This window comes from Meriones unguiculatus, chromosome 18 (assembly GCF_030254825.1).
Source record: "Meriones unguiculatus strain TT.TT164.6M chromosome 18, Bangor_MerUng_6.1, whole genome shotgun sequence".
NCBI classification, from domain to species: domain Eukaryota; kingdom Metazoa; phylum Chordata; class Mammalia; order Rodentia; family Muridae; genus Meriones; species Meriones unguiculatus.
Window position 1 is genome coordinate 13517500 of NC_083365.1, and position 20646 is coordinate 13538145.

At 41.4% G+C, this 20646-nt stretch overlaps 1 protein-coding gene across 1 annotated transcript in view; it reads left to right on the forward strand.

Annotated features, from left to right (window-relative positions):
* The window catches only part of Anapc1 (anaphase promoting complex subunit 1), a 72203-nt gene that overhangs the window by 48599 nt on the left and 2958 nt on the right, over positions 1 to 20646 (forward strand). The window contains exons 33-46 of the mRNA XM_021641961.2: positions 616 to 694; positions 1317 to 1391; positions 4884 to 4960; positions 5417 to 5507; positions 5614 to 5667; positions 6542 to 6735; positions 8027 to 8113; positions 10574 to 10691; positions 11741 to 11818; positions 12120 to 12187; positions 12987 to 13125; positions 16612 to 16698; positions 17269 to 17364; positions 18861 to 19059. Coding sequence (XP_021497636.1) covers positions 616 to 694; positions 1317 to 1391; positions 4884 to 4960; positions 5417 to 5507; positions 5614 to 5667; positions 6542 to 6735; positions 8027 to 8113; positions 10574 to 10691; positions 11741 to 11818; positions 12120 to 12187; positions 12987 to 13125; positions 16612 to 16698; positions 17269 to 17364; positions 18861 to 19059 — 1442 coding nt within the window. The remainder of the gene's footprint in view (positions 1 to 615; positions 695 to 1316; positions 1392 to 4883; positions 4961 to 5416; positions 5508 to 5613; positions 5668 to 6541; positions 6736 to 8026; positions 8114 to 10573; positions 10692 to 11740; positions 11819 to 12119; positions 12188 to 12986; positions 13126 to 16611; positions 16699 to 17268; positions 17365 to 18860; positions 19060 to 20646) is intronic.

Genomic DNA, 20646 nt, shown 5'->3' on the forward strand with positions numbered 1-20646 from the left:
TTCCCCCTGCCTCTACGATTTTCAAGTGGGTATGGAAGCAAAGGATATGGAGGGCTAGCCCAAAGAACTGCCAGGTCCTTTCAGTAAATTGGCATATCCTTGTGAGTACTGTTTAAGCCAGAAATACTTAGCATTATGCTGTACTTGTTTGCCATTTATAAAAATGGCTTCTGCTTTGTTTAAATGTTTCTAATGACTAAACCTTCTATTTTCCTTGTCTGTCTTGAGTTATGTCCTCAGCTCACCTTAATTCTTTTAATTTGAAAAATATTCTGAGATTCATAAAACTCTACAATGTTCTAAATTCCTGTAATTAGGAAAATTCTATATAGAATTAACAAGTGGTAAAAGATATTAATCTTCTATTTGGATGAATGTTATGTTAGTGTTTTCTTGATATTGGAGGTATTTCAACGAACAAAACAAAACTGAAAACATCCTGATTGAACTTATGTTATAGTAAGACATAAAAATAAATATTATGTCAGAATTTGTGATGCATTAATGGAAAAGGTGCACTTTTACTGGAGGGGAGAAATGATTTGATGTTGTGTACTTTGGATTACCTGGTCTTCTACTTGAGCAGTAACCTTCATTGATGTCCTCCATCAACAGATCTATTGCTGACTGGCTGAGAGCTCCAGATACCATGTATTTGCTGGACTTTGTGAAACCTGAATTTCTCTTGCTTAGGGTATGGTGCTGCTTTTTTATTTTCATTTTCTTGACACAAGGGAGCACTTTACGTGATCTTCAAGTTTAGTTTGAAAATTGAAATGCTTTTCCATAAAAGGGCTTTACTTTTAACTTGTCATGCTTTTCTGATTGGCACTGTTCTTTAGAAGTTTCCGAAATAGAATTTAGGGCAGCTAGGAAAGGTAACCATCTGCGTGGAATGACATATCTTGTATTATTATTCAGAACCTACTAAAAGGCAACATGTGACCAGGACCTCGTGTTGCTTTTTAGTATTGAGGATACAGTAGTCCTGTTAAGGTTGGACTGAGCGTTGGCAGTTTAGTACCCTGCGGAAGCCTGTAGGCTGACATGTATGCTGAGCTGTGGCTCACTCCTTTGTGATTTTTCTTCCATAAGAGGAAGAAAGCCTTCTCCAAACTCTCAAAACTTTGATGATGATAAACTGAATTTTATATTCTTTAAGATCTAAATCTTTATTTTTAGGTATTTAGTTGATAGTCTATGTTTTTTTAAAGTAGTTATTAGTTGGGAACTAATCCTTAGTTTACTTATCATTATCATTGGTAGGAAATACATGAGCTTTGCCTAATTAATTTTGTCTGTAATTCATTTTTAAGACGCTTGCTCGGTGCCTGATTTTGTGGGATGATATTTTACCAAATTCCAAATGGGTTGACAGCAATGTTCCTCAGGTAAGTACAAATAATAAATCCTGTAACTTTAATAACATAGTGATTTCTTGCCAGTCTCTTTTTAGATTTTTTTTTTTTTTACACTAGTTTAAGTGTGTACACATCCATTAGTGAGTGCTGATGCTTAAGGAGGCCTGAAGTCATGAGCTGCCTGTAGTGGCGCTGTGAACTCAGATCCTCTGGAAGGGCAGTACATGCCTGAAACTGCTGAGCAATCTTTGCTGCCCATATTTAGGGTTATCTTTTGAAGACAGAGGAAGTTTGATTTTAAAAGTGTATGCTTAGGACTGAGGAGATGGCCCAGCAGCTAAAGTGCTTGCCTTGGAAGCAAGAGGACCAGAGCTGAAACAGCCTTTCCTCCTTTAGGCGGGTCCCACTTTGCAGGGGTGGTCATGGCCTGAAGCAGCCTGGTCCTGCTCATGTTCACATTCTTCATGTGAACCCTTCTATCCCAGTCCTGCTAGAACCCTGCGGCTATCTGTGGCCCTCTCCAGGCTGTCTGATAGAGGCTGTAGACTGACGTGGTGGGACAAGAATTGTAGGAATCTTCTCCACTAAGCTATGAATACTCTATTTGTGTGGTTTTGCTTTCTGAAATGCTAGGGTGGGTGTGATGTTAGGGTCCCCAGATCCCGTGTAAATCCTGGTGGGAAAAGGTAGAGATGAGATTCCTCTGCACAAGCTAGCTGGCAAGACTAGAAATATTGGCGGCACCCTGAGTTTGATTAAGAGATCCTGCCTCGGTGGATAAGACAAAAAAAAGGATCAAGGGAGATTCTGATACCAACTTCAGGCTTCTGTACCTGTAGGGACCTCAAAGTTGGCTCAGGATACCCCAAGACCAAGTTCTCAACACAGAGATTTATGTGCTCAGAAGGATGAAGGGCAAGGAATAAGAGACAAAGACAGGAATTAGAGGACAAGGGAAAAGGGAGAAAGGCAAGGGGTGTTTGTCCTGGAGGGGCAAAGGACTGCCTCTGGATGGAGAGGAGGCAGACAGGAGATAGACATGACCTGTAGGCAAATGGCAGTTTATAAAGGTACAAGGCAAAGCCCTGTTTTAGGATGATTTGGTTAATTTTGATTGGGCAGGTTAATTAGGATAGCCACAAGGGGGCTTTTGATTGCTGTACTTTAATACTTTGATAGCTGGACCTTGGTGGTCAGTCCCAGGAAGAGGAAGTGGCTAAATAAGGGACTAGACATTTGTGGCTACTTTAGGACTTTAATCTAACAGTTTAGCAAGGAAGAGGGAGTGCTGGAAGGATAAGGCCCACCAGAGCTATTTTTGCTATGGCCGGGCAGGCTAGAGCCCCTTCAGTACCTGTGCACACATATACAAGCGTTCATATGTCACACACCAGGTGCACACACACATGGATAGTTTAAAATAAGGGGGCCAAAAACGTGTATCCTGACCACAGACTCGGCCTGCTCTTGTCCTCAGAGGCTTGAAAATTAAATGACTAGAATACTCTAAAGAGAGCTTTTTGATATTTTTATTCTAATTATACATTTATCTAAGATTCTGCTTATAAAATTTGCAGTTTTACCATAAACACTAAATAAGCTGAGTTTATTAGTTAAAAGCAAGTAGTCTCCTTTGTAACAAGGCTTCAGAGTCAGTATTGTAACTAGCTGTTGCTAAAACTGTCTTGCACTGCTTCCCCTTCATACTCTGTGGAGGGCATATTTAAAACTAAAATGTGAATGGACTGTGTCTGACACCCATGTTACTGATAGATTCTGTAGTAAACATCTTGCTGTATAAATTGTTTAATTGCACATCTATCTGCATCTATCTGCTTACCTGTTCCTTCATTTCTTTCTTTCTTTCTTTTTTTTTTTTGGATGTATTTATTTTTATGTTTACAGTGTTCTGTCTGCATGTACACCTGCACGCCAGAAGAGGGCACCAGATCTCCTTATAGATGGTTGTGAGCCACCATGTGGTTGCTGGGAATTGAACTCTGGACCTCTGGAAGAGTAGCCAGTGCTCTTAACCTCTGAGCGATCTCTTCCGCTCCCCTGTTCTGTCATTTCATTTATAACTTTTAAATACATTTTCAAGTTGTATACAGTAATAACTTCTCCCTAATATCTCAGTATGTGTAACATTAACTAGATATCAGGATTTATTTTCATTTTTCTATTCAGATGAGATTTCTGTGGGACATACAGTTAAGCATACTATTTAATAGGACGTGACTAGTGGTGAGCCTGTGGACGCAAACCTGTGCCCCATAAGCTGCTTCTCTGAGCGCTCTTCCTTCCATACTCACTGTTTTTTCCCAAATGTGCTATTCTTACTGATGAACTTGTTTTCGTGAAGTCGTCGTTTGTGTGCGCTTTCCGCTCAGCACAGTATGTGATATCACCAAATGTATTAATAGTCCATCCTGTAGGTTATTCTGTCGTGTGAACATGCCAGCTTTTCTCTTGTCGTTTTTAGGGCACACAGGCAGTTTCAGCTTCCTGTCATGAGTCAGGCTTGTGTGAAGATTTTCAGTAACCAGTACACAAATGCTGATGATGAATGTATTATGCTATGTGGGCTGTGGGCACAGTCATCCAGATAGGCAAGGTTGGAACAACCTGGAAACTGGCTCTTAGGACCTGGCTGGCCTCACTTGGAATCCTCCTGTTTCTACCCTCTGAGTGCTGGGTTCACTGGCACACACCACACTTTATTTCCTGGATTCCTCTGCCAGCTTACTTCAAACTATACTACAGAGTGATAGTAATAGAAACTGCATGGTATTGGAATGGATCTTTGAGCTCTCCTATTATTCTTTTATAACTTATAGAGACCATAGGAAGATGACAAAGGGCCAGATTCTAGAGGGGTTTTCTTCCCAGTGTTGCTGTTTAGTCGATGCCCAGTGTGGCGGTGTGGCCATGGCTGGTATAGCTGTGTAGCGATAACCATAGCTAGCGCAAAAGGCTTCTGTGTGCAGTGCGCTAACTCTAGGAGCTGTCAGTGCGTTGACTTCCATTGTGTTCATTTATAGATGAGTCACAGAGCCATCAGGCAACTCGTGTGTAGCCTCAGAGTGGGCTTTAAAGCTCCAGCATTCATATTTTACTAAAGACCCAAAAGAGGCCCAGTGAGGTAGCTCAGTGAGCAGGTAAAGGCTCTTGCTGCCAAGCCTGGTGGACCTGAATTTAATTCCAGGAACTTTTATGTGGTAGGAGAGAATTGTAGTTACAAGCAGTCCTCTGACCTCTGTACATGCACCCCCACACAACAAACAGACAGAGTAATTCAAAGAAACTTAAAAGTACCTACTGTCAAAACAGACATAACCTATTCCTTTATGATGTTATAGGTAAGTTCTGTATGCATGAGTGTTACAGGCAGGTTATCCGTGTATATATAAATCACTCACTTTGGTGTTTATTTTCTGTAAATAACAGCCATGACAGCTAGTTCGTGACATATTTGTAACTAGAACAGTGGTGTTCAGACGTAATTGCTTTCTGTCTTAACAGATTATAAGAGAAAATAGTATCTCTTTGAGTGAAATTGAATTGCCTTGCTCAGAGGACTTGAATTTGGAAACCTTGTCGTAAGTAATGTAATATGTAATAGTAACTGTGTTAGCACCTGTCAGAACAGTTTACTTACACAGGAGAAGTGGTGTGTGTTTGTGTAATTCTGAATCCCTCGTGTGGACTCCATGAGATCCTGTTTCAAAAACAAGAACATTTAGTTGTACTTTTTCTTTTTTCTTTTCTTTTCTTTCAGGGGTTAGAGTGGGGGGGCGGGACACTTTTTAAAATTGTCCTTCCTTGTAGTATATGAAAGAATGTCATGTAAGAGTCAGGCTCTATTAGCAAGAGTCACATGGTCTTCTGAAAAACTCCTTCAAAATGTGCTGATTGGTTAGGGTCCTTCTTCAGCATTCTCAGAAGGCTGTAAATTAGTTTGTAAAAGATGGATATTATTTTTATTCCAGGAGGGTAGATGACAGTGGATTTTAAAGGACAGCAGCAGCATCATGTCTCCTGTAATCTGTTTTCAGGCAAGCACACGTCTACATAATCGCAGGAGCCTGCTTGTCTCTGGGTTTTCGATTTGCTGGCTCAGAAAACTTATCAGCATTTAACTGTTTGGTGAGAAAGATGTTGGCCCATGCTGCTGTGCTGTGAGTTCTTCTGTTTTATAATCAAAGCCTTAAGATGCCACTTTTAACTTTCAATTTTTCTTCTCTTTATCCAGCATAAATTTGCAAAAGATTTTATGAATTATTTATCTGCACCCAATGCTTCAGTGGTAAGTTGTTGTTTTTTTTTTTTCCCCTATTTGGGAATAAAGTAAACAGAGAACATTCTTAGATACATTCTAGAAACTTATGAGTTATCAAATACCTTTTCTTTTTGAATTTAAAGCAAGATTTGAACCACTGCTCATCTTTATGTTTTGGTTTTAAGATACTAAGTTAGGTGAAACTGTGGTTACTGTTGAGAATATATATGATTAGCCTGGGAGGATGTGTGTGTTTCTAATTCTTTTGACAAGAGAATAAATGCGAGGTATATAATATCTGTGGATTATCATACTTCATATGTCACCGAATGCCAAAAATTTTCCTTAAAAAAAATTAGTGAGGATACAGTTGTTCTTGAGAGGTTACTTCTCTGATAACAAGGAGACTGCAAGATCTTATTTCCTTGTTAACAACACAGACCTATGCAGTAGTTTTAGAATGTGAAAAAATTAGAAATGTAAGAAAATCCCCAAATTATTTCAATAAGTTATGGCATATCCATATGGTCTTACATATTGGATGTAGCAAACTTACGCTGTATAACTTTTTGTGTGTGAGAGAGAATTGCTTATAACTTATTAAAAGGTTAGCATGTGTAGTAGTATCTGAATTTCATTGATATGTATGTATGTACAGGAAGAGTTTCTGAGAGAAAGATGACTTGGGTTAATGTCAGTTTTCAGTAGGTGGTGCATTGAATACTTTATGATGCGACATTCTTAAACTGCCTACATTGAATTTCTGTTTCATAACCAGAGTATTTGTTTTTGTAGATTTAGTTTTAAAGTTACAAACATTTGTAATTTTCCAGGGTTAGATATTTTGGTAATTAAGAAACGTAATAAAAATTAACACAAAGTCATGTTTCTGTGTCACCAGACAGGACCCTACAACCTTGAAACCTGCCTGAGTGTTGTCCTGCTGTCGCTTGCCATGGTGATGGCTGGCTCTGGGAACCTGAAGGTGTTGCAGCTCTGTCGCTTCCTGCATATGAAGACGGGTGGAGAGATGAACTATGGCTTCCACTTGGCCCACCACATGGCCCTGGGCCTCCTGTTTTTGGGAGGAGGAAGGTAATGAGTATGTTTTGTTTTGTTTGTTACTTAACTAAAAAGAGTACTTGAGTGAGATCTATAAAAGTGATGTATTTTTTCACTTTTAAAAGTACCTGTTTCTGTTGTTGGCCTCTTTCATACAAATCTTGGAATTTGTTATTTTCCATAGTAAATGACATGATGAAACATTAATTAGAACTGCACTGAGTGTACCAGTTGCAGAGGGTTGACGTTTCCTGCCATGTTGTGGCTTTTAACTGTGGCTTCACTTACCTGATGTCTGTGACCTTGGCCAACTGCTCTAATTTCTGAAAGCTAGGAAGGCTTATTTTCCCCTTTCCAGAAGTATATAAAACAACGATTTAAAAGTTAGAGATTATGAGCAAGGTGTGTATTTTCTCCCTGTGTGATAGTTGCTTTTGTGACAGTTGCTTCCTAATAATTTAGAATTATTAATTAAAGGCTGGGTGCAGCTTGGTCAGAAAGCATTTACCTGTCTTGTGCAGGGCCCAACCCTTGACTTTCCGGCACAACAATAAAAATTAAAGAGCCAACAAGAGTAGGTAAAGGAATGTTAACTATAATTTTTTTTTGTATTTTATGATTTTTGTAGTTATCTCCTTTCAAATAAGTGCCTGCATCTCATGTGTACTCACAGTCCCATCTACATGCCGCATGCGTGACTGTTTGCTAGTCTTTCAGCTGAATTACTTTTCTTCGTCTCTGCTTCTGCCTTTATTTTTGATTATGTGTTTGTGTAAGGGTTTATGCACATGAGTACAGGTCCCTTGGAACTTGAGTTGCAGGCAATTGTGAGCCGCCTAACATGGATGCTGAGAACCAAACTTGGGTCCTTAGGAAGAGCAGCTCACACTCTTAACCAGTGAACCATCTCTTTAGCCCCTGCCATTGGAATTTAGTGATTGTTTTATTTTTAAATGTTTTATTTTAAATCTTATATTTATTTTTAAATGTAAGAGTGATATTTATAGCAACCTGCACTGTTACATTTAATCCACATGTTTCTAGTGTTAATATATGGGTCTTCATCTTTGAATTTTGATATATCAAGATGATAAAGTACTTCAGCATTTTAACATTTGCAGAATGTTTTGAATAGTAGTCAACCAAGAAATGATGCAAGGACTAACTGTAAAGAGATGTACCCCCAAGGATACACTTCGTTTATTGTGGCATCTTACCAGTACACCTGGTTACAGAACCCCACTCTTCTGACCCAGGAATCCTTGCGGATATATATATGAACAGGGAAATTAGTAATGTGCGTCCCACTGCCTTTGCCCTGCAGGTACTCTCTGAGCACATCCAACTCGTCCATTGCCGCTCTCCTCTGCGCCCTTTACCCACATTTCCCCGCCCACAGCACTGACAACCGGTGAGTTCCTGCACTGCTCAGTCTCTTTCCTGAGTGCTCCAGGGGAATCAGTCCACTTTACTTTCATGGCCTGTTGCTATGTTTTTGAATTTACCTTCCTGGCTGAATCATTTAAGTGTCTCTTTCAAAATGTTAGCCTAGAAGAAAATGCTGGACATCTAATGCCTGGTCATTCTCACATCTGTCAAACTTGTACACCCAGATGTCGGCCAGATAGAGTTATCTTTAGGTACAAATTTACCATACAAACTGTAGTAGCCAAGGGAAGTACAAAGGGTTTTTTTGTTTGTTTGTTTGTTTGTTTGTTTGTTTGTTTCCGGTAAATCATTAAATTCAAAGAAAAAACTTAATCTGACTTAGTGGCAATGTGAAATTCCTTCTTTTACACATTTGCTGAGAAGTTCTGTGTAAATGCCGTCAATGAGAGACAAAAATAGAGATCTATAAAAAATAAAACAGACAATTTAAAGCAGTCACCCTAAGTCAAATAAAGTGAGCATTATAGAACATTTAGAGAGCATCGTAAAGCATAAAGAACGACTTCCTTCTCCAGGGAGGTGTCCAGGATAAGGACCTCTTTAGTGCATCGGGAAAGGGATGAATGGCACATAGGCAGCAGGCAGTGCTAAGTGATAGCGCCCTCTGTTGTCTGCCCACATGAAAGTCAGCAGCAGTCTTTGTCTAGTAGTGAAGGGCCAGGAGCCCTTGCCGCCACTCAAGCCATCCCTTTCCCCTAGTGTCAAGTTTAACCAGTGACAGGAAAGGCGGCTCTGTGAAAGTAGCCGGATCTGAAACCCAAACTCTGCTAGGCTAGGTAGAACATAAGCACATTGTTAACTTATCTACAGCTCTGACATGTGGCCTCCATCCTGTTGTTTAGAATGTCTTGGTGGGTTGTTATAGTAAGTTACCAGGTCATTACAGTGGAGTGCTGCTTATGTGATTAGCTGAATTTCCTCCTTCCCTCGTTCCCTCCCTCTCTTCTTTTATTCTAAACAAGGTTTTACTATGTATTCAAAGTTTGAAGGGAACTAGCTATGTGACCGAGGCTGACTTTGAACCTGTAATCTTCTATTTGGAGGATTATAGGCATGCACCACCGTACCTATCTTAAAGCACTTTGGTGATAAACACCGAGAGTCTGTGTGTAGGTCAGTGGGCATGGCATAGCGGCAGAGTGCCTGCTTAGCCTGTGTAGGGCCCAGTATCCAGTACCCAGTGCTGCCTCCTCCTCCTCTTTTAGATATAACTAATAGCAGTGATTTCCCCCCCTTTCCGTTTTATTTTTCATACACTTACAGTGGTGAATGGATTTGACTGAGAAGAGGGACGGTTGTTTTTTTTTTTTTAATCACTAGTTTTTCTAAATTGTGTGCGCATGTGTACACCTGAGCTGCGTGTGCATTTGTAGGCTATAGGTTGATGTTGATTATCTTTGTCTGTCACTCTACGCTTTACTTTTTGGGGTAGGGTTCCTACTGGATCTAGTGCTTGAATGGCTGGCTGCCAAGCCCCTTGGAGCCCTTGATTCACTTGTCTTCACTCCCCTAACCTGGAGGAGTTAGAGGTGCATTCTTCTGCACCGGCTTCTCGATTGGGTCTGGGGATCCAAACTCAAGTCTTCATATTTTACCATCCCAGCGAGGGAGTCATCTCCTCGGCCCTGTTTTTTATTGTAATATCATTTGATTACTCTTTAATGGGATCCAAAAATTATATGTTTATGTATACATTCTAAAACATAATTTGTGAAGTTAAAATTTTTACTGTGAAGATTCAAAAGCAAATATACACACACATTGCTGCTCTCCCACACCGGTGTTTTACCGGGTGGTGTGTATGCTAGTTTGTATGCAGGGATGTGTGCACACGAGCATTGCTTTGTGGAGAACTGACTGGTGTCCTTTCTTCCCTCCCAACCCTGGAGGAAAAAGCCAGCAGCTACAGCATATCCCCGAGAAAGGAGACAAAAAATGTCTTGTGTGGAGCACCCAATGGTTGAACGAGACTGTTGTTTTGAATCAGTGTTCAGGCCACCATTAGTAAATATTTTCCTGTTAGGACAACTTTTGCTTTCTTCTAAAACTTTTTACCTGTGAAATCAGATGAAGAACAAAGATTACATAAGTAGTTTCTTAGATTTCTCCATATGCTTTGGGGTCTCCAAGATGGCTCAGTAGATAAATGTGCTTGCCAGAGTTTGACCTCTGGTACCGGATGGTGGAAGGAAAGAATGAACCTCTAAAGTTGTCCTCAGTCCCCTGCATAAATGTATCATGTGCATGCACACACACACTAAATAAGTGCAATAAAATTTAAACTAGAATTGCTCTGTACTTTTAATTGAATTTGTCATCTTCGTTTCGGATTTTTCATAGGAAGATCTTTGCCACTCGAGCCTGTCAGCAGCAGCTGTTGTCAGGCTCCTGGTCTTGTCACTTCTGTGTTTTCTGTGCACAGGTATCATCTCCAGGCCCTCCGTCACCTCTATGTGCTGGCTGCAGAACCAAGGCTCCTGGTCCCCGTGGATGTGGATACAAACACGCCCTGCTATGCCCTGATAGAAGTCACTTACAAGGTAACTAACTGTCCCTGTCACCTTTGCAGGTCAGATTATTTCAGAAGCATTTTGGCAAAAGGTGATAATACTAAGTGAGCAATCATGGAAGCTGAAGCTTCCTTGGTTGCTGCTCTCTGCCAGGCTCTGCAAGCTTGTTCTTGTATTTGGGTGTAACTTTTGGTATCATCAGCTGTTCCTTTGTCCTTAGAGCTGACCATTGGGAACTGTTCCTGCTAACTTTATATGGCTGGTTACAGTGTTCTGCAAAGTGAGTTAGGTTAAAATGATTTTTAAGCTGGATGAGGTGGCACATGCCTGTAATCCCAGCACTTGAGGAGGCTAAGGCAGGCCAATCTCTGAGGTTGAGGCCAGCCTGCTCTACTAAACGATTCCAGGACAGCAAAGGCTACAGAGAAACCCTGCCTTGAAAAACATACAAACAAACAAAAAAATAATCTTAAAGTTTGGTTTTGCTGAACATTCTAAATCACCAAATTGTGTATTTGAGTTATCTTTCATTGAGATTCACACATAGATTACAAATCATGTAGTCTGTACCAAATTATTAAATACTTCTGTTTGTCAAAATGTGCTATACTTAGAGATGTAAAAGTGAGGTGATGATGTCATATTCCTGAAGGAAATGCATGGCCAAGCATGAGTGCAGTGATGGCAATGTGCTTATTGGAGGGTGTGTGGCATGCTAGAGTGCTCTATCTTGCTGAAGAGTTTGGGGCAACTGTTGCGGTGGAGACGGGCTGTGAAATGGGCTTGTTCTCAGCATATGTATAAATGCCTGTGTAGAAGCACAGCCCTTCAGTATTGCTTCGTAGTGAAGGACAAGCCTCTAGGGTGTTGAGGGTGGTGAAGGCTCTGTAAGAGAATGTAGGCTTGAGTTCTTGAAGGTTTGAGTATTAGGCTACAGCTGTAGCTCAGCTCTAGCATGCGCCAGGTCCTGGGCTCAGTCTAGCATGCCGAGCACAAAGACTGTAGAGGAGTTGTGCTGTTTCACATTGTGCACAGAGTGGCCGTTTGTCCAACGCTGGCTGTGTTTTACCTTTGTAAAGAGCACTCAGTGGTATGAACAGACCAAAGAAGAACTGATGGCTCCAACCCTTCTTCCAGAACTTCATCTTTTAAAGCAGGTAAGTTGATGTGACTCATGTGGTCTACCCAGAGGGTAAACTGAAACAGAATTGCATAGCTATCGAGGACCCTCTACTTAAGAAAACAGGAAGGCAGCTTCAGCAGGAGGAATGTTTATGGAGGGTAGAGGTGGTCTTGACTTAGAGGTTTTTCTGATAGTTTATGTCCTTTCAGAACATGGTTCACAAGCAGTTGGATCCTAACCTATAGGTGGCTCATTGTAGCTGAGTCACAGTCTTCTCTAAGAAGTATGTTCGCTTTGCCAGCTTTAAGTGATTATGTTTATATTTGTCCCTGCAGATGAAAGTTAAAGGGCCAAGGTACTGGGAGCTGCTCATAGATTTAAGCAAGGGAGAACAGCACTTGAAGTAAGTATGCGGAGCTGTCGCTTGTGCATTTCCAGCAGTGCTCAGACGTCTACAGGGAGGGCAGAGTCTAGAGTAGTGTCTGCTTACCGTTTGCCACTCTGTGCTCTCACAAAGTTGAACAAATGTAGTTTCTCAGTAATGGGATTTTCTGTGGGTACAGCAAGGTTTGGTGTAAAGGAGACTTTATAACATCTGATGCCTGTCAGACATCTTCCGGTGCTTCCTTTTACTGTTGTTAAAAATAACAAGACTGGAAGGTTGCTTTCAGATAGAATAATATGCAAGGAATTACTTAGCATGTTAATAACGTTATACCTTGGGGAGTATGTGAAATGTTTAAATTCATAGAAAGTTTCGACAAACATATAAAGTTTCATAGTCTGGTCCCACTTGTATCTTCTGATTCTCTAGAAGCTAATCTCTGTTTGTTCTTAGATTAATTATTATTTTCTTTCTATGGCAAACTAGATCTTCAGTGCTTTAAGACACTGTAGTATCTTAGGCATATTGCTAAGGACACAGCAACTAGCAGTGTTAGATAAGATCCTGAGAAGTTCAATCTTGAGCAGGTACAGTCCCTTCTCAGTAAACAAATCCATGAATCTCGGTACCACAGAAAAGTGGGGATGCATCTTCTCCTCACCTACGTGCACTCCGTCATCCCTTGTGTAGTGAACAGTCCTGCCAGAGAATGGAGATAGCTTCTTCCTCTGTCAGAGTGGCCCTGGAAGACACTAGCTTAGCAGAGAACTACCAACAATACTCTGATGAACTCATCTTTTTTCATTTTTTCTTTCAGGTCTATTCTCTCCAAGGATGGAGTTCTATATGTAAAGCTCAGAGCAGGCCAGCTCTCCTACAAAGAAGATCCAATGGGGTGGCAGAGTTTGTTGGCACAGACTGTTTCTAACAGGAACTCGGAAGCCCGGTCTTTCAAGGTAGGGTTTGCATTTTGCTTAGCATCTTTTCTTGCTGTAGGTGGTAAAGCTGAGTAGACCATCATTTCTGTTGCTTTCTTATGTGGCACCCATGATAAAATAAGAACGTTTTGCTAGTATTCTATATAACACTTGTATTTAGTCCCATCTAATACACCTCTACGCTATAAGGAATATTTGTTATAATTTTTTTACTTACTAGTAGTCCCTCAAATACAGAATTTTGTAACTTGTTAATTATTCTTTTCCTCTCTCCCGCCCACTCTCCTTCCTTTTGGCAGGGTTTCAGTATGTTGACCAGTTTGGCAGCACCTCTCCCAGCTCCCTTGCTCTTTATCTCTGTTTTGCAGTGCTAGAGACTGAACCAGGGCTTTATGCTTTCTGGATTAAGGGTTCTGCCACTGAGCTGTAACCCCAGGCCTGGTCTCAAGTTGTGGTTCGCTTGCCTCAGTCTCCTGAGTGCTGGGTTATAGGCACACACCACTGTGCCTGGCTATGCTCTGTTGAGGGGAAATCCATTTTTGAGATAGGGTCTCCTCAGATTGCTGTGTAGTTGACCCTCTTTTTTTTTTTTTTTTGTTTGTTTGTTTGTTTGTTTGTTTTTCAAGACAGGGTTTCTTGTAGCCTTGGCTGCCCTGGAACTCGCTCTGTAGATCAGGCTGGCCTCAAACTCACAAAGATCAATTGGTGTGCCTATGTCTCCAGAGTGCTGGGACTAAAGGTCTGCACCACCACTGCTCGGCTGGGAAATCCATTTTTAAGCCAAACTTGTCTTTAATCTTGATGAAAAGGAAATGATAACAACTTGCTTGAGTCTTGATTTTTAGTTTATTTCCTACCACTACAGTAATGTTTAAAATGAAGAAATACTTAAAAGTGTAAGTTAAAGCTCATTACTGTGAAAGGAATCAGTGGATATTCTGTATTCTAGAATTCATTTCCATCATTAGAAATGTGTCCTGTAGTCTGGCATTAAATTTTATCTCAGCCTTCAGAGTTTCAGGGGCAGATGTTTGGCGAGGATCCTCATGGTACTTGGGACTTAGACCACAATAGCAAAGATGTGTCAGCTCAGCAGCCACAGGGTGGGGACAGAACTCAGCTTTCTTTATTCCCAAGTAAGGAGTTAGCAGTTTATTAGTTCAATTACATGTGATCTGAAGATCAGTCAGTTGACAATAAGCTTTCTCATAGTTATCTGGATATAAATCTATAAAAGTTCCTAGCCTTGATATCAAGTTCTTCGTGGCAGTCAAAAGATTACCATTGGGATTTTTTTTTCTTTTTTTTTTTTTTTTTTTTGCTTACGTGTAGCTGAAATTAGCACTATTTCTTTTTCTAAAAATTAGAGCATATCTGAAAAGCTAGTCCTGTTTATGGATAAGTTTCAACTTAATTTTGTATACAGAAAATATAAAAAATACAAGATAGCCCAGTGTCCTGCCTACTGGGAGTTTAAAATAGGAACCTAAATTCAGTCTTGAATATTAAGCGCTATACTGAGGTTTTTTTTCCTACTAATTTTTCTTATTGTAGTAAAATACACAAAAACAAAAAAATTAAAATTAGTGCCTTAGCTGTTTTTAAAGTAAAATGTTTTAAAATGGTAATTAGATACAATGTTGATATGTAACCATCACTAGAACAATTAGAACCTGCAGAATTAAGCTGTCCTGTTAAGGCTAATTCCTTAGCAAGCCCCAGGCAGCTTCCCCCTTTGCCTTTTTGTCTGTGTGATTCTTGTTCCTCTTAGGACCTCATACATAAGGTTCTAGTGATTGTCCTCTTTTGGCAGCTTACTTGAGTGAGACTCCTCTTTCCTTACTCTTCCATATCATTTGTGCTTTTGGTTTGTTTGTTTGTTTGTTTGTTTTTTGAGGCAGGATTTTTCTTTGTAGACAAGGCTGTCTTCGAACTCAGAGATCCACCTGCCTCTACTTCCTGAGTGCTGGGACTAAAGGGGTCCACACCACTGCCTGGCTGAGTATTTGTATTTTTTTAATTAAGTTTTTTATATTATTATTATTAGTTACAGTTTATTTACTTTGTATCCCAGCTGTAGTCCTCTCCTTCATTCCCTCCCAATCCTATTATCCTTCCCTCATCTCCTCCCATGCCCGTCTCTAAGTCCACTTATAGGGGAGGTCCTCCTCCCCTTCCATCTGACCCTAGCTTATCAGGACTGGCTGCAGTGTCCTCCTTTGTGGCCTGGTAAGGCTGCTCCTCCTTTGGGGGATTGGGGGTGGGAGAGAGGTCAAAGAGCCAGCCATGGAGTTCATGTCAGAAATAGTCCCTGTTCCCCTTAACTCGGGAACCCACTTGGATACTGAGCTGCCATGGGCTACATCTGAGCAGGGGTTCTAGGTTATATCCATGCATGGTCCTTGGTTGGAGAAACAGTCTCAGAAAAGACCCCTATGCTATGCCCAGATATATTTAGTCCTGACCTCACCCGGTCATACTGACTCCCCCTTCTTTCATATGATTCCCTGCACTCTCCCCAAGGTTTAGTTATGAGTCTCAGCATCTGCTTTGATACACTACTAGGTAGAGTCTTACCTTCTTTAGATGTACAGATTTTAGTATGTTTATCCTATCTTATATAGGTCTAGTATCCACTTATAAATGAGTATATACCATGTGTGTCTTTCTGCTTCTGGGATAATAACTCAGGATGATCTCTTCTAGATCCCACCATTTGCCTGCAAATTTCATGATTTCCTTGTTTTTAACTGCTGAGTAGTATTCTATTGTAAACAGATTCTCTGTAGAGGAATATGGAATGGCAGAGAAACACTTAAAGAAATGTTTAATGTCCTTAGCCATCAGGGAGGTGCAAATCAAAACAACCCTGAGATTTCACCTGACACCCATCATAATAGCTAAGATCAAAAACTCAAGTGATAACACATGCTGCAGAGGATGTGGAGAAAGGGGAACCCTCCTCCATTGCTGGTGGGAATGTAAACTTGTACAACCACTCTGGAAATCAATCTGGTGCTTTCTCAGACAATTAGGAATAGCACTTCCTCAAGATCCAGCTATACCACTCCTAGGCATATATCCAGAAGATGCTCAAGTACACAACAAGGACATTTGCTCAACCATGTTTGTAGCAGCTTTTTTTGTAATAGCCAGAATGTGGAAACAACCCAGATGTTCCTTCACGGAGGAGTATTTGTGTTTTTTAAGCAGGCTTTTTAGTTAGACATTGAAAGAAGGAGGAAAGCCTTTTGTGAGTGTTTTTATTACAAAAAAGACATGTCTATTATTGGCCTTTTGGTAAATCCGAACTTTATATTAGCTTGTGCAAAAGCTTCTTGCAACTTCCTAGTAGAACAGGGTGACAAAGCTGTGGTTTGTTTTGTCTTGTGGGGTCATGTGTGAGAGGAGGGGAGAGTTCCTACAACTACAGGCCTTACAGTGTGAGCAGAAAGGGAAGCAGTGGTTGGTTATCTCCTGTAAAGTGTGTATATTTCTTTTTAGCCAGAAACGATTTCATCATTCACTTCTGATCCAGCACTTCTGTCGTTCGCTGAATATTTCTGCAAGCCAACTGTGAACATGGGTCAAGTAAGTATGATGGTTTCCTGGGCCTCAGGGCAAGACTCTAGTAGCTCTATAGGTAGAAAGCCAGAGTCACCTGTAAAATTCATGTATGCCTTTGAGAGTGGTGAGATCCTTCACAGGTGTTAGAGATCGCTGACTAAAGCCTGTGCCTCCTGTTGCCACCACCCCTTCTTTCTCTCCAAAGCCCACCTGCTGGATTTGATTCTTGATTTGGATTCTCTGTGCTTACCTGGGTGCTGTTTATCCCTGTGTCTTTGTTGATGTTACACTGCCACTCTGGATCCTACCACTCCAGCTGACTGAAGGCTTGTCTCTGTATGCTCTCGTAGGTTTTTTTTCGTAACCCCAGGTTGAGCATTATTCTCCCAGATCATGTACTGCTACCTCACCATCCTTTTTGGATTTTGATTGATATTATAATGCCGTGTGGACTGTGACTTTTTTTTATGACTGTTTTTTACTGTTATCATAGAGCTTCAGAGTGGGCTGCACTCGCTGTTATAAATAGTTGTTTCTTGAGCTGATTTTGTAATATGCTTTGACATGCTGCATAGTATGTGTGCTTTTCCACAGAAACAGGAGATCCTGGACCTCTTTTCTTCAGTACTGTATGAGTGTGTTACTCAGGAGACCCCAGAGATGTTGCCTGCCTACATCGCAATGGATCAGGTATGATTCCGAAATTGTGTTTTGATGCAGTTGATCCTGTATTTCAAATGTCCTACTTCACTTTCACGGTGTGAAAGTTCCCATACATTCAGTTTTCAGTTTCTTGTTTGCTTTTAGACATCAGGAAACCATTCCCAGTTGACAGCTCTATGCTGATGTCCAGAGGCTGAACTTGGTGCTAGCAGGATGCTCTCTGGAAGGCTGCCTTCCTCTTAGGAGTCTCATGTCCCTTTCTGTCTTGTCCTGGCTTGGGGAGGGAGAGATCATTTCCTCTGTTGCCTCCTTTTTGGAAAGCTTCATGGGAAGGTCACACATGAACAGTAGGTGAGCCACCTGTGCCCTGGTGAGTGTCTGGATGTAAAATCCCACCTCCTTGGAAAGACTGCAGTGGGAATTTAGGGAGATGGTGTCCATTTTGATCCTCGGGATATTCTGTAAGTATGTGACAGGGACATGTAGAACATGATGCCTACGAGTGTTCCGACAGCACTAATCTTCTCGTCAGGGGTGATATGAGGCAGCTGTCTCACAGCCTCAGAGTTTTTCGTACCCAAGCTTGCAGTTAAGCTCAGTCAGGAGTTTCCTAACCTGGATAAATTATTTGGGGACTCTTAGAGTACAGATCTTCAAATCCTGTTCTATATCTACTAAGTTGGAATCTGGGGGCAAGATCCAGAACCTACAGTTTTAAAAATTCCTCAGTAAATATGAAGAGCTTGTAGACTGGCATTTGGGACTCTGTCTCAAGCCAGAGAAATAATCTTTGATGGTAAAAATACTCTTGTGGCTAGCTGAGTGGGAAAGCATTTAGGCAGGAGATAATTCCCCAGGCATGAAAATCACAGTATGTAAAGTAGTGTTCTGCATTCCAGCAGAAGCACAGGGCCAGAATGTGTTACTGTGTGGAAGCCATCTCTTCTCAGTTGCAGAGTGATCGCGGCACTGTGCTGGCACTCTGCTGTCTCTCTTGGCATAGCTGTTAAGTTGTGCTTTTTGGTTGCTGGTTAAATGTTCTCTTCCTTTCAAAACCTCTGGGAACCGCCACCCCTTCACCATCTAAAACATGGATGAATGTCTCCTCTGCCACTAGCCATGGTACCTTTCTAGGTGATTCTTTTCATCAGTGGGATCAGTGGTTAGCCCTCTGCCCCACTGGGATTCCTGTCTGATCCCTGCTTTGTCATTTTTCCTGAACTTATTCCCCAGAGATATATACACCAGTGGGTGTGGGTGTGGGTGTGGGGGGTGTCCTCTTCCTTATTCAGGGTTGTTGCTTTTACTGGGAAGTTGCCCTCGTGTTGAAGAAAGTGAGCCACACCTGGGAGGGCTTCTTAGTATAGTCAGCTGCATTTCAACACCCGCTGGATCTCCATAGCCTCTTGCTGATCTTGTCATCCGTATTCGGAATATACCCTAGAATGCAACGCAGAAAACAATATGGTTAGAGCATCCTACCACTTCATTAAACAGACTGTTCTTCCTGTTTCTTTGCACAGGCTATAAGAAGTCTTAAAAAGAGAGACATGTCAGACACATCTGCTCTTTGGCAGATAAAGTTGATACTAGAGTTTTTCAGTTCACGAAGCCACCAGGAAAGGCAGCAGAACCAGCCGAAGCGAGGGCTCTTCATGAGCTCCGAGTTCCTGCCTGTGGTGAAGTGCACTATTGATGCCACCCTGGACCAGTGGCTGCGAGGTATGGTGGGACCGTGCCCTTGTGCTTGTAGGCGCACTCGACCCGGCCGTTCTCTTCTGACAGTTTCTGTTGGCAAACAGGGGACGCCTGGGCATACTCCATGGCTTGACTGTGTCCAGTTTGATGGGTCAGAGTCGGGGCATGTACTTCAGGGCTTTTAGGTTGAGGGAGCCCATGAGGTCCTTGGGCATCCTGTGGCCGTGACTCTGCCAGGAGAAGGGCTAACTTCAGAAAGAAGAGAACTGTAGAGTTACTCACGCACAACTCCTAGATGTGATGCTGACTCACATGAGTGACAGGATTGTGGGACTACAATTGATTGTACCCAAGGTTGACTTTCTGCAATCAGTTCCTGGATCTTTATGTTCCCTTTAGTTCATTCAAATCCTCACAGCAAATATACCTGGAAGTGACATATTTGAGTGCATGCAAACCCTATTAGAGTGGTAACAGTTCTTGGTCTGTTATTTAAGTTGTCCTGCTGGGACACTGGGAAAAAGTTTCTGACAAAAAAGACAATCAGACTGTAAGGAGGCACTGATCTTAGATTTACCAGGTGCTTCTGGGTAGCATTGAAATGGTTTTGATAGGCATTTTAATCCCTATCTTTTATTTATTTATTTTTGTGAAAATGTTATATAGTAAATGTCAATATTTTCTTTCCACTGAGTTTGGTATTTCAACACCTGTAGAGGGCCTTAGCTATTGAGAAGTATGTCATTAAGTCTTGGCAAATTCTCTGATGGCAAACATCTTAGAATATAAAAATTTGGCAGTGATGGGGCACTCTTAGAATGATGACTTGGTTGGTTTGTTGTTCTTCAGGACACTTGGTCAATTCAGTTTTTCAGACATGTTTATCTCTTTTATTTGTTCTCTCCAGTTTTCTTTTTTGGTTCAAATATCTTGTGTCTGTAACATAAGACTACACTGAACTTGGTTTAAATGACAGTAAGCTTGGTATTACTGGAGGTGCACAGGAATGGAGACTCATTAATTGCTGGGGCTTCAACTTTTAACCCCTGAAGCTCCGTTTGCTATCCTCTGTGTAGTCACTTTGTCCTCCCCATGGTACTAAAACAACCAACAATTCCTTTCCTTCAGAGTTTCATGATGCTCAGAGAGAGAAAGTTGTTGCTTTTAGGAACCGTGCCATGAAAATAGAGTCACTCTTGCACAGAAGCAGATGTAGTGTTGAGCATCTTGATTGTGACCCAGGCTGCATCTCACCCCATTCTTCAGTCTACCCCTCCATCCCACAGTGTCTTCACTGAATGCCTAGGTCACTTGTCCTCAGCTGACCACTGTGTCTAAGGACAGCATTGCCTCAGTTGCCCTCAGCCAGTGATTCTCAAAGCATGGCCCCTAAACAGCAGCAGTGCTTGCACTCTGTTACGAGTGCATTTCCCTGCCTGCGCTCCAGACACATCCGACCAGAAGCTCTCTGGTGGACACTGGAATCTGATCATCTCCAGCCAACAATAAGTAGACTTTAGTCCTGGGCTGAAGTCAGCCTCCTCAAATATTATGTTTGGAAGAAAAGATGTGATAGTGGGTATTTGTGATCATATTTCCTCTCCTCCTCAG